Genomic DNA, 16,813 nt, shown 5'->3' on the forward strand with positions numbered 1-16,813 from the left:
AAGGGGCACTGCGGGCTTCTCCATGTCGGAACTGAGGCCTTCGACATCAAGGCCGGCGTGGGCTCCCCCTCCAGTCCAGGTGGAGGAATCCCAGCTCGGTTCCGATGAGGAGGAGGTGGAGAGCTTTGGCGACTACCAATCGGAGTCCTGGTCCGAACCGTCGCCTGCTGAGGAGCTAGTGCCGTCTGCGGGCTCACCGTTGAGGACCTCCGCATCTACTCCGACCAGATGGCAAGGATGGCTCAGGCTCTCGAGATGGATATCTCTTCGGCAGTCCCCCAGACCAAGGACAAGCTCCTCAAGCGGATCTACGGGGATAATCCGGCGTCTGTTGGCTTCCCCATGCTCGAGGGTATTGAGGAGATCGTGGAGAAGGTGTGGAAGGTGCCCTGTGATCAGCCTCCAACATCCAAGCGCATCGAGCAGCTTTACAAAATCAAGCAGGGCACCTGGCCGGCGTTGGTGAAGCACCCTCCACCTTCCTCCTTGGTCACAGAGGAATTCAACCCCCGACGATCGGGTCACTCCTCGGTGCCTGCCGAAAAAGAGGGCAAGAAGCTTGATGCCATGGGCAGGCGCCAGTACATTGTGGCTTCACTGGGTCTGAGGATTGCCAACTACCAGACCATCATGGCAGGGTACCAACTGTACCTCTGGGAGAACAGCAGAGGAGGCGTCGGCCCTTCAAGCCTCGTCCGGCACAACAACCGGCCCAGCAGAAAGATCAGCAGGGCGCCGGGAGGCAGTACTGACGGGTCACGCCAGCCGTATCCCCGAACTTTTCGGACAGACTGAGTCCACTCCTCTCTGAGTGGGAGTCGATAACATCTGACTCATGGGTCTTAACTATTGTTGAACTGGGATACGGGCTGGAGTTCGTTGAGCTGCCTAGGTGCAGTTCACCCCTGACAGCTGTCAATAACACTATGGCCGAGCTGGATGCGGAGATCGTGTCGCTCTTGGCCAAGGGTGCTGTGGAAGAATTGCCCTATGACGACTCCGCAAAGGGATTCTTCTCTAGGTTCTTCTTGGTCCCTAAGAAGGATGGGGGCTTACGTCCCATTTTGGATTTGAGGGGCCTTAATGCCTTCCTCAAGGTGACCAAATTCAAAATGGTTACGTTGGCGGCTGTGATCGCCTTGCTGAAAAAGGGGGATTGGTTTGCGGTTCTTGACTTAAAGGACGCATACTTTCACGTGGGGATACGGGAGGAGCACAGGAAATACCTGAGCTTCGTTTACCGGCAAAGGGTTTTCCGGTATAAGGTGCTCCCCTTCGGCCTGTCCACTGCCCCACGAGTGTTCACGAAATGTGTGGCCCCTGTGGTTTCCTTCCTGCGGGAAGAAGGCTGTACCATCTTTCCGTACCTCGATGACTGGCTCATCGTGGCTGAATCAGAGTCTAGGCTGGTGCAGGACATTGGCTTGGTACTTAGCACTTGCCAACGCCTGGGGCTCCTGGTGAACTTTGAGAAATCCAAACTGGTGCCCAGCTGCAAGGTGTCCTACATTGGTGCACTGTTGGACTCTGTGGAGGGTAAGGCCCTGCTCCCCTTGGAGAGGGCTCGGCCCCTAAGGGGTCTAGTGTCCATGTTTAAAAGGAACCGATTCCAGTCTGTGCGCACTATCCAGTGCTTACTAGGGCATATGGCAGCGGCCACCTCTGTGGTGCCTTTCGCTAGGCTGCGTATGCGCCCGCTCCAGAATTGGTTTGTGCGGAGGTACGATGCTCTGCTGCACCCTCCGTCCATCAAATTCTCTATCCCGAGGGTCATCCTCTCCTCCTTGGACTGGTGGTTGTCTGATGACAACTTGTTTAGAGGGACCCCCTTTGGGTATCAGCACCATGACGTCACGGTTACCACTGATGCCTCTCTGTTGGGCTGGGGGGCTTACTGTGGTGATGTGTCTGTGCAGGATGTCTGGTCTGAGAGGGAAAAGACCCTCCATATCAATGTGCTTGAACTAAGGGCCATTCGTTTCGCACTTGTGTCTCTTACAGCACTGCTGAGAAATCGTCAGGTCTTGGTGCAGACGGACAACACGACTGCCATGTACTACGTGAATCAGCAGGGGGGCACAGTGTCCATGGCCCTGTGCCGGGAAGCCACGCTCACTTGGCAGTGGGCTATCAGGAACGGCGTATCGCTCCGTGCTATACACGTGGCTGGGTCAGACAATGCCCGGGCAGATGCCCTCAGCAGGGTCCCTTTGCTGGACCACGAGTGGGAACTGAACGTAGAGTGTGTTGGGCCGATCTTCCAGATGTGGGGTCATCCAGTGATAGACGTGTTCGCCACTGCGGCGACCACCAAGGCCTACACGTTCTGTTCCAGGGCAGGGAGCGACCCCCTCTCTATTGGGGATGCCTTCCAGTTTACGTGGACGCAGGGCTTGCACTACATGTTTCCTCCATTCCCCTTGATTCCCAGGGTCCTGTGCAAGATAGAGGAGGACGGGACGGACTGCATCCTGGTGGCCCCCTTCTGGCCCCGGCAAGTTTGGTTCCCGAAACTCCTGCGGATGTCCCAACGGACATATGTGAGTCTGCCCCCTCGGCAAGACCTTCTCCTAAACGGGAGCCTAGTCCACCACGATCCCAGGAAGCTGCACCTAACGGCTTGGCGGATCGTTCCTCTCCTGTAGGCTTTACTGACGAGGTACAGAGGGTCCTCCTGAATGCCCATCGGCCTTCCACTAGGCGCGCTTATGCGGCCAAGTGGCGCAGGTTTGAACTTTGGGCACTTGCTAAAGGAGTAGTGCCTGACAGCAGTCCCTTGGGGGTTGTGTTCGAGTATTTGTGCCACTTGCGTGGCCTGGGCTTGAAGGTATCCTCCCTCAAGGTCCACCTGGCAGCGATATCAGCTGCTCACACCCGAATTGAGGGTGCTACGGTGTTTTCTCACCCACAATCCCGCCAGTTCCTTAAGGGCATGTACAATCTTTACCCACCTGTGTCGGCGCCAGTGCCTCAGTGGTCACTGTCCTTGGTGCTCTCACGTCTCATGTTGCCTCCATTTGAACCTATGGCTACCTGCCCCTTGGATATGCTATCCTACAAGGTAGCATTCTTGGTGGCCGTCACATCGGCCAGGAGGGTCAGTGAGCTGTCTGCACTGCGGTCTGACCCTCCCTTTCTTGTGTTTCATCCCAACAAGGTGGTCCTGCGTCCCTGCCTCGGGTTCCTGCCCAAGGTGGTGTCCGCCTTCCACCTCTCGCAGGATATCTCACTGCCTGCATTCTTTCCTCAACCTTCCTCTAAGGGCGAAAAGGCCCTTCATTCCCTAGACTTGAAGAGGGCCCTAGCCTATTACCTGGATAGGACGAAGGAATTCCGCTCCAGTCCTCACCTGTTTGTATGTTTTGGGGCCAAGGAAAAGGGTAACAGGGCTTCCTCACAGACCCTGTCTAGGTGGATTGTGACGGCCATTAGCAAGGCCTATTCCCTGGCAGGGGTGGCTTGCCCGCTTCGTGTCAGGGCCCACTCCACGCGGTCCCAAGCATTCTCTTCGGCACTCCTCAGGGGGGTGCCCCTGGTTAACATTTGTAAAGCAGCCACATGGTCCTCTGCAGACACCTTTGTCAGGCATTACGCCATTGATGTCAATGCGGAGCAGGATGTATCTGTGGCTAGGGCTGTCCTACACTCCCTTTTTTCCTGAAGGAGTTTTGGGATGACTTTCTTGGCGTACCTGCTGGGTACCCTTGAGTGAAAGAGTGTATATATGTACCTTGGGGTGTATATATGTAAATATTGAGTATTTATGTGTCCTTACACAGTTTTTTACATAGATGTATATATGCATATCTATTTGTTGTTGCTCTTGTTTGTTCAATAAAATTGTGTTGGACTTCACCCCCGCCTTCCTTATTGTGTGAAGCTTGGTACACTCCCATGTGTGGAGGCACAGAAGAACGAAGATGAAAATAGGGTTAACATACCTGTAACTTATGTTCATCGAGTTCTTCTGTGCTGACACACAACCCTCCCTCCTACCCCGCTGTGAACTCCAATGCACAATAATGCGATGGCTGTAACGGATATTGGTGTTTTTAAGGTGTTATGGCTGAAGTGTGTTGGTCAAGCGGCGGCAAGGGAGAACTGAGGGAAGGGGCCGTTGGTCGCTGGAGGATCACGTGACCGTTTGGGCGGGAAAACGGTCGCTGAGGCGCGCGACAAACGGCCCCTTCGGAGCCATGGAAGCTCTAGAAAATTCTCCGGCGGCTGGCCTGCGCAGTCCCCATGTGTGTCAGCACAGAAGAACTCGATGAACATAAGTTACAGGTATGTTAACCCTGTTTTCTCTACCATAACAAGGTTTTCTATTACAAGGTGCTCCTTTTTGGGTTGTCTACTGTACCACAGGTATTCACGAAGTGTGTGGCACCTGTAATGGCCTTTCTCAGGGAGGAAGGCTTATAGTGGCAGCAAGGGATAGGTTGCTGCAGGATGTAGATTTGGTTGTACACATCTGCATATGCCTAGGTCTTCTCATTAATTTTGAGAAGTCCAAACTTGAACCCAGTCAAACTGTATCCTATATTGGGGCAGTATTGGATTCTAATATGGCAAAGGCCCTGTTGCCACAGGAAAGAGCAAGATCAATAAAATCCATGATCTCAGTGCATAAGATTCAGTGTCTATTGGGGCATATGGCATCTACAACATCGGTGGTGTCATTTGCCAGACTTAATATGAGGGCATTCCAGAATTGGTTTGTTAGGAAATATAGACCTTCTGTATATTTTCCCTCTGTAAAGTTTTCTGTGCCAAGGTGTATAGTTAGGTCCTTGGCGTGGTGGTTAGATGATGGGAATTTGTTTAGAGGTTATGTGCACCGTGATGTCACTGTAACTACCGATGCCTCATTACATGGTTGGGATGCCCATTGTAATGCTATGTTTGTTCAGGATGTGTGGTCTGTCAGAGAACAGGAGTTCATCTTCGTTCTTCTGTGCCTCCACACATGGGGACTGCGCAGGCGCAGGCCAGCCGCCGGAGAATTTTCTAGAGCTTCCATGGCTCCGAAGGGGCCGTTTGTCGCGCGCCTCAGCGACCGTTTTCCCGCCCAAACGGTCACGTGATCCTCCAGCGACCAACGGCCCCTTCCCTCAGTTCTCTTCTTGCCGCCGCTTGGAGAGAACGTGAGCTTCGTTGCTCTGTGCTTTTGTGCTTCGTACTTTACTCTAACTGATTGCTTGGCTTTTGACTTCGGACTTCGTGACCTCGACTATTCTTTGGATATCGCTTTGGACTTTGACGTGGACTCGGTAATTTGACTCGGACTGTTTTTGACCCTTCTTTCGCGTGCCCCTGAAGATGGCCTCTACGGCTCTCTTCAAGCATTGCCTAAAATGCCACACTAAAATGGCCAAATCCGATGGCCATGATTTGTGCCTTTTTTGCTTGGGGGAGACCCACAATGTCTCAGCCTGTAGGATCTGCCAGGGTTTCACCAGCAAGGCCCGGCAGGATCGCAAGGCCCGGCTTAATTCCTCGCTGTGGCAGAAGGTCATGTCGGAGGGAACCCCGTTACGTCCGTCCAAGGCCGGCCCTAGCCCCTCTGCCGAACGGCATTCCAGAGCTGGCTCAGTGGCCTCCGCGAGGTCGGGGTCGAAACCGCGTCCCCTGAGTACCTCGGCGTCGAGAGCGGCCTCTCCAGCGCAGGGACCGGTGCGGCCGCCCCGTAGCGCGTCTTCTACCAGGTCGGATCCGAGACCAGCTTCAGAACCGAGGGTCCTGGTACCGAGTCCCCGGTCGGAACCGACGACCGGTTCGATCCCGATCAAGGCGAAGAGGTCGAAGCCGAGGTCCCCTTCGAAGGCGAGGAGCGCGTCGGTTCAGAGGTCTTCTTCGGAACCAGCGAAGAAGAAAAAGAAGACCAAGCATCACCGGTCGCCGCGTCCCGCTCCTCAGGAGGAGGTCATCGTGCTTCCTCACACGCCTTCCCCTCATCTGGGCTCCCCGGAGCCAGAAGACATCTCCGTGCCGGTGCCGGATCCGATGGCCTTCGAGACGGTGCCCGCGGAATTCTCGTCGGGGCCGGAGCCGAGCCCGCGCCGTCGGAGCCGACCATCGCTTCCCCTTCGGTCGCCGAGGCTGGAACCGAGCCCGTCTCCTCGTCGGAGCCGTCCGTCGCCTGTCCGTCCGTCTCCACCTCCGGTCGGTCGTGAGCGGCATGGTTCCGGGGACAGTGTCCGATCAGTCCGGTCCACTGCGTCCCGGCATCGACAGGCTTCCTACCTCCCCTCGCCATACCGTTGCCAATGGGAGGGGGCACCTGCGGGCTTCTCCGTGTCGGAACCGAGGCCTTCGACATCGAGGTCGGCGTGGGCTCCCCCTCCGCTCCAGGTTCCGGAATCCCAGCTCGGTTCCGATGAGGAGGATGTGGAGAGCTTTGGCGGCTACCAGTCGGAGTCCTGGTCCGAACCATCGCCAGCTGAGGAGCTAGTGCCATCTGCGGACTCCCCATTCGAGGACCTCCGCATCTACGCCGACCAGATGGCAAGGATGGCCAAGGCTCTCGAGATGGACATCTCTTCAGCAGCCCCGAAGACCAAGGACAAGCTCCTCAAACGTATTTACGGGGATAATCCGGCGTACGTTGGGTTTCCAATGCTCGAGGGTATTGAGGAAATCGTGGAGAAGGTATGGCAGGTGCCCTGTGATCAGCCTCCAACATCCAAGAGGATTGAGCAGCTCTACAAGATCAAGCAGGGTACCTGGCCGGCACTGGTGAAACACCCTCCACCTTCCTCCTTGGTCACGGAGGAATTCAACCCCCGACGGTCGGGTCACTCCTCGGTGCCTGCCGATAAAGAGGGCAAGAAGCTGGATGCCATGGGCAGGCGCCAGTACATCGTCGCTTCGCTGGGTCTGAGGATCGCCAACTACCAGACCATCATGGCAGGGTACCAATTGTACCTCTGGGAGAAGTTGGCATCCTACACTCGAGACCTTCCACCTGAGCAGAAGGCTGTCGTCTCCCTGTTGCAGACAGAGGCTGTCCGGCTGTCTAAACAGCAAATGAATGCCGGGAGCCACGCTGCCGACACTGCTGCTCGGGGAATGGCTTCGGCGGTGGTCCTCAGGCGCCACTCCTGGTTGCGGTCTACGGCCCTGTCCCAGGAAGTGCGTTCCAGGGTGGAGAGCATGCCCTTTGAAGGGGACTCGCTGTTCTCCAAATCGACCGACGAGACCCTGAAAAAGAAAAAAGAGGACAGGCAGACGGCGCGGTCCTTGGGTCTGGCTCCAGCGGACAAGCCCTCCTCCAGGCCACGGTACGCTCCCCGGTCCGGCCCTTACCACTACCAGGGCAGATACCAACATCAGCGGCCGGGCTACCAACAGTATCCTGCCTACCAGCAGCGGCCTTACCCTCCCGCACAACAGCAGAGGAGGCGTCGGCCCTTCAAGCCTCGTCCGGCGCAGCTACCGGCCCAGCAGAAAGATCAGCAGGGCGCCGGGAGGCAGTACTGACGGGTCACGCCAGCCGTATCCACGGACTTTTCGGACAGACTGAGTCCACTCCTCTCTGAGTGGGAGTCAATAACATCTGACTCATGGGTCTTAACTATTGTTGAACTGGGATACGGGCTGGAATTCGTTGAGCTGCCTAGATGCAGTTCACCCCTGACAGCTGTCAATAACACTATGGCCGAGCTGGATGCGGAGATCGTGTCGCTCTTGGCCAAGGGTGCTGTGGAAGAATTGCCCTATGAGGACTCTGTAAAGGGTTTCTTCTCTAGGTTCTTCCTGGTCCCTAAGAAGGATGGGGGCTTACGTCCCATTTTAGATCTGAGGGGCCTTAATGCCTTCCTCAAGGTGACCAAATTCAAAATGGTTACGTTGGCGGCTGTGATCGCCTTGCTGAAACAGGGAGATTGGTTTGCGGTTCTTGACTTAAAGGACGCATACTTTCACGTGGGCATACGGAAGGAGCACAGGAAATACCTGAGCTTTGTTTACCGGCAAAGGGTTTTCCGGTATAAGGTGCTCCCCTTTGGCCTGTCCACTGCCCCACGAGTGTTCACTAAATGTGTGGCCCCTGTGGTTTCCTTCCTACGGGAAGAAGGCTGTACCATCTTTCCGTACCTCGATGACTGGCTCATCGTGGCTGAATCGGAGTCTAGGCTGGTGCAGGACATTGCCTTGGTACTTAGCACTTGCCAACGCCTGGGGCTCCTGGTGAACTTGGAGAAATCCAAGCTGGTGCCCAACTGCAAGGTGTCCTACATTGGTGCACTGTTAGACTCTGTGGAGGGTAAGGCCCTGCTCCCCTTGGAGAGGGCTCGGTCCCTAAGGGGTCTAGTGTCCATGTTTAAAAGGAACCGATTCCAGTCTGTGCGCACTATCCAGTGCTTACTAGGGCATATGGCAGCGGCCACCTCTGTGGTGCCTTTCGCTAGGCTGCGTATGCGCCCTCTCCAGAACTGGTTTGTGCGGAGGTACGATGCTCTGCTGCACCCTCCGTCCCTCAAATTCTCTCACTGCCTGCATTCTTTCCTCAACCCTCCTCTAAGGGGGAAAAGGCCCTCCATTCCCTAGACTTGAAGAGGGCCCTAGCCTATTACCTGGATAGGACGAAGGGATTCCGCTCCAGTCCTCACCTGTTTGTATGTTTTGGGGCCAAGGACAAGGGTAACAGGGCGTCCTCACAGACCCTGTCTAGGTGGATTGTGACGGCCATTAGCAAGGCCTATTCCCTGGCAGGGGTGGCTTGCCCGCTTCATGTCAGAGCCCACTCCACGCGGTCCCAAGCATCCTCTTCGGCACTCCTCAGGGGGGTGCCCCTGGTTAACATTTGTAAAGCAGCCACATGGTCCTCTGCAGACACCTTTGTCAGGCATTACGCCGTTGATGTCAATGCGGAGCAGGATGTATCTGTGGCCAAGGCTGTCTTACACTCCCTTTTTTCCTGAGGGAGTTTTGGAATGACTTTCTTGGCGTACCTGTTGGGTACCCTTGAGTGAAAGTGTATATATGTACCTGGGGGTGTGTATATATGTAAATATTGAGTATTTATGTGTCCTTACACAGTATTTTTACATAGATGTATATATGCATATCTATTTATTGTTGTTCTTGTTTGCTTAATAAAATTGTGTTGGACTTCACCCCCGCCTTCCTTATTGTGTGAAGCTTGGTACACTCCCATGTGTGGAGGCACAGAAGAACGAAGATGAAAACAGGGTTAACATACCTGTAACTTATGTTCATCGAGTTCTTCTGTGCTGACACACAACCCTCCCTCCTACCCCGCTGTGAACTCCAATGCACGATAATGTGATGGCTGTAACGGAAATTGGTGTTTTTAAGGTGTTATGGCTGAGGTGTGTTGGTCAAGCGGCGGCAAGGGAGAACTGAGGGAAGGGGCCGTTGGTCGCTGGAGGATCACGTGACCGTTTGGGCGGGAAAACGGTCGCTGAGGCGCGCGACAAACGGCCCCTTCGGAGCCATGGAAGCTCTAGAAAATTCTCCGGCGGCTGGCCTGCGCCTGCGCAGTCCCCATGTGTGTCAGCACAGAAGAACTCGATGAACATAAGTTACAGGTATGTTAACCCTGTTTTACACATCAGTTTATTGGAATTAAGAGCTATATGCTTTGCGCTTGTCTAGTTTTCAGCTTTTCTCCGAAGTCGAAATGTTTTGGTTCAAACAGACAACACCACGGCGATGTATTATGTAAACCGGAAATGTGTTAATTGGACATGTTGTCTTACAAAGTGGTGTTTTTGGTTGCTATCACTTCACCCAAAAGAGTCAGCGAGTTAGCAGCACTTAGGGCTGACTCACTGTTTCTGAAATTTCATTCTGATAAGGTGGTTTTACGACCTAGCCTTCAGTTTTTCCCAAAGGTGGTAACTGCTTTCCATCTCATGCAGGATATGGAAGATATGCTGTTACTGGCTATTAGCCGTGATAGCTGAATAGGAACTCTGTTTGGGGGTTGTATCACCTTATGGGGCAATAGCCCAGGACACAGCACTTAGGCGGGAGAGTGATGGTCAATGGGACTTATATGCTATACGACCTACCAAAGAACCCATTACTTACATCACTTGGTGTATAGAATTTTTTAAGGGACATGCATTATGAAAACTGGGCCCTTTATTCTTGTTCGGGGAGGTAGAAATAGAAATAAAAGGGGGTGTGGAGAACCCCAACTTTGACTTTTGCCCAAGACTGTAGAATCATTAAGACCACCCTTGGGTTAACAGGCAAAAATTCTGTGATTGTCAAATGCTGGGTAGCAGCCAGCAGGCAGGGACTGTTGTCTGAGGCCCCTTCTCATGGGCTTCCTGTGGCCTTTGACTGCTCACTGTTGGAAATACTAATAATAACATTTGATTTATATACCGCCCTTCAGGATAACTTAATGCCCACTGAGAGCAGTTTACAAAGTATGTTATTATTATCCCCACAACAATCCAGAAAAAACCCAAATGTTTTTGCCTTGCTTTCTAGGGCAGTTTCTTCAACTCCATGATCATTTTGGTTGGATTCTTCTGCACTTTTTCCAGATCTGCAATATCCTTTTTGAGATGTAGCAACCCTAAGCCTACCCATCTTCAGACCTTGTTACCCAAATAGGCAGTCTCCTAATTAGTTGGGGGAATTAGGTTAAGGAGACAGAGCAGGAAGGGTAACTTGGGATTCCCAACCTATGTTTATGGGGATGTTCCCTTAAAGAACTCTCAAATAAATCAGGCAGATGTTCAACCAGAAAGGGTTTTTTTTAATTAAAAGAGAAATAAAAGGCAAACAAACAGACACTAAGCACACATGGCACACGTACAAGGCTAACTAAGAAGAAAAGGAGAAAATGGGAGAAAGCAATTTCAGAGAGGGGTATAGTTACCAGTCTTGAAGATGGAGGTCCACAGAGGCAGCAGCAAAATGACCATCATTTCATGAAAGCGAAGAAGAGAGGGCACAAACAAATTTGGGTGTGTGTGGCTGGGTCCCAGAACTCACACATGCTCATTGGTGGTTAGGGAGTCCAGTTATAGGCCAAAATGCTCTCTTGGGCAAGCTGCTGTCTTTGCCCCAAAATAATAGCTTAATGGTTTGTCTGGAGGCTTGGACAGTAGGTGAGGAGAGGCTTAATGGCTCTAGTAGACTAAAAGTGTAAATTGTAACCCAGTAAGTGCCAGATGGGAAGAGCTATCAGGCTTGCTGAATAGCTTTGATTGAGGGTAGGTGGGTGAAGAGAAGAGAGGCAGGCCATTGACGAGATTAGCCAGGAGGGAGACCTCATTGTTCTAGGTATGTTTCACCCTCCAGGGCGTGGAGGGACGTCAGTCAGCTAGCTGCCTGATTCAGCTTTCTGATAGTTTTCTATGCTTCTGTCCAGCTGGTATCCACCCTGGGCCAGGTAGTGCCTTGTGCTTACGGTATATGAGGATATGATGATTCTGCATCCATAAACTTCGCTTTTAGCGTGAGAGGGGTCTGACTGCTAACAAGTTAGGAGTTAGTGTGAAGCCCAGTCCCTTTCAGCTTGAGATGATCAGCAGAGGCTTCTGGGAAGGAACACAGATAAGCTGCTACCTCTCCAGTGCTTGGCCTTTAGGTCTGCAGGACATGGTAGGAAGAAGCCCAAGTCCCTTTAGTTTACAGTGATCTTCAGCATTTTCAGCAGAGGCTATTGGGTAAATTATCTTCCGTCCCAGTACTGATTACACCTCCTTGTAGAACCCAACCTTGTAGAACCTGTGGGCTGTTTTGGAATTTTGAGATAAGGTAATGGGTGTTGCAAACAAATGGCTACCATGGGAGGGAGAGCCAATCACAAAATGGCTACTACATGGATTGGGTCCAATCACAAAATGTTGTGAGGTTCCACAAAATGTTGTGAGGTTCCAATCCAAGCATCATCCTATGATGGAGGCTGCTGTTTCCAAATAGGTGCTCCTTGTAGACACGTGACGTCTCCTGGGATTTTCTGAAGTACCTCCAAATCCAATAAAGCGGAGGAAAGTCGGGAGTGGTTCTTTGATTTAGGGAAGAAATGCTTTGGGGAAGAAGCAACTTTTGCCAGAAAGAAATGTGGATACCATACTGGAAACCACTGGGATATAAATGATACCGCTAAATATTCAGAGATTGTTCAGCAAGTATTCATGACCTCAGAGAATAGTTAACGAGTTTTTGTTATCAAAAATGTGCAGGCATACATTTTCACTTTTTTCTGTAACAGCAAAGTTCTTTACACAACAGCCAGGTTTTAAATTTGTATTTTTTGTTTCCAGGACCGTCATGTTCTTACAGTAGTGATGATAGACAAGATGCTGGAGAAGCTGAAAAAATGCAATGAATTACTGGAGTTAATTCTTAAAGGACTAAATGAGTACTTAGAAAAAAAGCGCCTCTACTTCCCCAGATTCTTCTTCTTATCCAATGATGAACTCCTGGAGATTCTCTCTGAGACCAAAGATCCTACACGGTATAGTGAGACACAAGTGTGAAAATTATAAGTTAACCCATGACTTTTTGCACATTATTGCAAATGGTTAATCTCTGTGTTAAGTGAGAGGGCGAGAGAGCACTTTTCTTACGAGATTTAAAAAATTTAGTGCACCCTTCAAAGTCACTATTTGGAAGATGCATTTAAATTGTAATTAAAAAAAACCAGTATATGACTTTATCTTCAAGAGAGGGCTCAGATACTAATTCTTATTACATTTAAATCCCAATAGAGCTCCAGCAAGTTTAGGATGTTGCATGTGGACTTCTCATTTTACTTTAATAATCTTATAAGGTAGGTTAGGTACCACGCGTACAGCCACCCAGTGAACATACAAACCTGTCTTATACTGAGCAAACCTAATGATCTGTCTAGCCCAGTCTTCTCTACTTGGACTGGCAGCAACTCTCCAAGGTCTCAGGCAGGCATCAGAGACATGTATAGCAATTTTCATTTAAATTACGTGTGTTGGTTTCCTATGGCAGAAATACATTCCTGGTTACTCTAGGAGGTGAAGTGCCAGAGTCTGGCTGTTGAACCCTCATTTCTTTCTTTTTCTCTCTGTGCCTTTTAGAGAGAATTTATTGTGCAAGATGTGGTCTTTACTAATGCAGAAATGTTTTTATTGTGCTCATGATGCAAAAATGGATAGGATAGGAACTATGACAGGGGCTATTAAAATAAATATCCAACGTATAAATCAGCTGCTGCTTGAAAGAGTCACAGCATATTCTCTTACGCAAAGTTTGTTTTGCGTCTCTCTTGTTTCTGCAGGGTCAAGCCGCACTTGAAAAAGTGCTTTGAAGGAATTGCTAGTGTTGAGTTTACTGAAGTCTTGGATATTACGCACATGAAAAGCAGTGAAGGAGAAGTTGTAGAACTCATAAACACAATATCAACATCTAAAGCTAGAGGTCAAGTGGAAAAATGGTTAGTTGAATTGGAAGCAGCTATGGTCAATTCCATCCATAAGGTAATGAACCACATTTCTTTTGATTTTGTTCCCTAAGACTCCTAAACACATACACACACAAACCTGAATGTTGCCGTATTGTTTAAAGAGACTGCCTTTGGCTTCAGTGGTTTGAAGCCAGTAGTGATATTGAAATAATGCGCATACTAATCTATAATGGCTTAAATGCTAATTTTAGGGGGAATATTTGTATTCTGAGTCAGCATATAAAGATTTAAGATGGGCCATTCCAACGGGGAGTGTGATTAGGGCTGTAATCCTAAAGGCACTTTCTGGGAGTAAACCAGAGGCTTAAACTGGGGCTTACTTCTGAGTAACTTAAAATATACGTAGGAATGCTTTGCCAAAGCATGACCTTAATACTGGACTTAAGCATAAGGTGGTGTTTATCCTCTTCTTTAAATCCTGAAAATTGCTGTTCAGCTTTTTGCTTCTGGAGTGGCTGCACATTGGAGATTGCCAGAATTGGTCCTAAATTTTCTGTAAGTTTTGCCCAGAAAAGACTTGGAAAGATGGGGGTGGGGGGAGGAGGGAAATAGTTTGCACAAGCAACCAGCCAGCTTTTTAAAAGTTGTAGCTGTGTTTGTCAGATAAACCCACATATGTTCAGGTTTATCCAGCATTTATTCAGTATCCTTATTTGATATTCTTGGATGTTATTTAGTATACCTGGGTAATACCGAATCAGTAATTATTTGGTATATTTTTGGCATACCGAATTGCACACCTCTACTGGCCAGCCTCAGCAAAAGGTCACCTAAAAAAACGGCATTACAAACCTTCTTAAAAACCAGGAGTGGCGATGTCCTCCTGTCTTCTACATTTGGCTTTATGTACTGCCAGTTGTGCTAGCCAGCTATATATTAAGCATACTTGCAAAATATTTTGTGCAAACCATGCAACAATATGTTTGCACCAGCTTCAGCTTGTAATCCCCTTTCATTACTGGTGGAGTTGGAAGACAGTCCCAGCGTGGCTGGTTCCATCAAGGCTTGCTTGGAAAATAATTTTGGACTGAAGGAGAAAAGGAAAAGGTTTAAGTATTCTGTTCTCATATAATTCATTAAGTAGTTTTCTTTTTCTTTGAATTTGCTTCTAGCTAAGTTTTCAAGCAAGGGGTGAATGCTGTCTCTACTGCAGTTCAAACAAGCAGCTTAGGGAAAATGGATCAATCCAGTACATTTTTATCCTTCCCTTTCTCCCAGGTGTTCGGAACAGCACACGTGGTGCTCCCTTTTCCTGTTTTATTTTCATAGCAATCCTGTGAGGTGGGTTAGGCAAAGGCAGTGTGATGGACCCATGGTCACCCAGAGAATTTCTTAGCACCATCAGGATTTGAACTTGAGTCTCCCAGATGTCAGCTCAACATTAAATAGCTACCCCAGAGTGGTACAGGTGCAGAAGTAGCATGGCAGGGAAGGGCCGGTGGCTCATTGGTAGAGCATCTGTTTTGCATGCAGGAGATCCCAGGTTCAATCCGGTTTTTAAAAAGGATCAGGTAGTAGACAGTGTGAATGATAAGCCACTACCCATCAGAGTAGACAATACTGATCTGGTCAGATCAAGGGCCCGACTTAATGCAAGGCAGCTCTATGTGTGTTCATGCAGAATTAGGCGTGCTGTATGACTGTCTACTTGTGTGAAAACTGAATACATGTGATTCTACCCAAGTTTTCTTTTTGAAGGGGAGAAGTCACTCGAGCCAGTCGAGTCTCTGCTCATGCTTATAGCACACTGGAGCTTGCATGGTAGGAGGGAAGGTGTTAGTGCTACCCTGCAGTTCCATCCCTGACAGAAAGTATGAGCCATGGCTCTGAGAGTGGAGACCTCGGGATGCCTTATGGCAGAACAAGTCACTGCAAAGCCCGTGGCTTGCAAAATTTGTTCAAGCTGAAAGAGGTCTCCGATTTGAATAAATGCATCTCCCTTGTCTGTGATAATCTAAACACAATTGTCATGACTCTACTTGACAAAATTCCCGTCTACTAGCATCTCCCATGAACTAGTTTACAATGAGCAAACACTGCAGGTCTGAAGATGTTCTGTTACAGCCACAGAAAGAAAAGCAAATGAAAAGCACGTTTTGGTGGGGTTTACTGACAGCCTGTCATACTGTGAATACCGTCTGACAAAAACGGTAAATTGACCATTTTTTTTCCAAATCTATTTTTGATTTGAACTCACTTCATTTATTATTTTGGAAACACTCCCCCTCCTCTGTTTTAACCATATCCTTTCTTTATTCTTCTTTACTATTGTAATTTTTAATAAATTGCTTTATTTTGTTTCCATCTCTTTGTGCCTAGATTGAAAAGCCTCACTAAATGTGCTAGTCTTTGTGTCAATCAAGGCAAGACCAGGCTTACAAAGAATTGTTGCAGCATACACAGGGTGGAATTTGATTTGCTTCTTTCAGGTCCAGAGGACTTGCAATGCATTCCTAAGCAGACTTACACCCTTCTAAGATCACTGACTTCAATAAACTCAGAAGGGTGCAACTCTGCTTAGGATAGAGCTGTGAATCAAGCACTCAGAACTGGCTTATGGCTAAGTCTGCCACACTGGGAGCTTTAGTGTAGGTGAGTCCGGTTCAGATGCTTATGGGCTGAAGTTCCTATTCTGGCAATAAAGGAGCAGAGGAGCATGTCTCTTCTGCTGTAAGCAGTTGGCCCTGGCCTCTGCCATATTTAATAGCTATTTGATAGCTGCCTATGATATAAAAATCATAAGGCCCCTGGATTAATGCAGTCTGATCTGCTTCAGGAGAATTCCAGCCAGCTGGGCAGAGCTCCTGGGAGATTAAGCCATGAATGGAATGTTCATGCAAAATGCTGGGGATTGAGGTGATTAGTTTACTGTCCCACCAGCTGCGGGCATAGCCGTGACATGAAAGGGTCTCGCTGAGTTACCCAATTTAACACATTCCGATACCTTATTTCTGTGATTAAATCCCCACCCCAAGGTCAAGAGTCATCAATCTGCACTGATAAGGTTCTAATTTGTCTCTGAGAACATGCGTTTCATACCTAAATTCATCAACTTAGCTCTAGGAACATTAGTGTACTGCTTCTTTTCAAACGCCAGGAGAACACTCTGCACTTCCTTTATCACACCCTGGCAGCACCAATCAAAGGTAATCAAACCTTTGTCATTCCCAAGAGCTGACCTTTACGGTCTTTGTTCCAACGGCTGAGGGTGCTCCCCAGCCTAGGGACACGTTTTTCCCTATAAGAACCAGGGCTTTGCTCCATTCAAATGGTGCACACTGCACCTTCAGATCTGAGTGTTGTACGCTTAGGGCCACTTTCCCTAAGACCCTGTCTCTCCTGGCTGAGAACGTGGGATGTTTGAAGCTCTCTTCCTCCATGGAC

General features: G+C 49.5%; 1 protein-coding gene across 1 annotated transcript in view; it reads left to right on the plus strand.

The window, feature by feature from the left end:
- DNAH7 (dynein axonemal heavy chain 7) overlaps positions 1-16,813 on the plus strand; it is a 190,041-nt gene that overhangs the window by 42,038 nt on the left and 131,190 nt on the right. Inside the window, exons 16-17 of the mRNA XM_054970133.1 lie at positions 12,255-12,448; positions 13,244-13,442. Coding sequence (XP_054826108.1) covers positions 12,255-12,448; positions 13,244-13,442 — 393 coding nt within the window. The remainder of the gene's footprint in view (positions 1-12,254; positions 12,449-13,243; positions 13,443-16,813) is intronic.

This window comes from Eublepharis macularius, chromosome 2 (assembly GCF_028583425.1).
Source record: "Eublepharis macularius isolate TG4126 chromosome 2, MPM_Emac_v1.0, whole genome shotgun sequence".
Taxonomy (NCBI): Eukaryota; Metazoa; Chordata; class Lepidosauria; order Squamata; family Eublepharidae; genus Eublepharis; species Eublepharis macularius.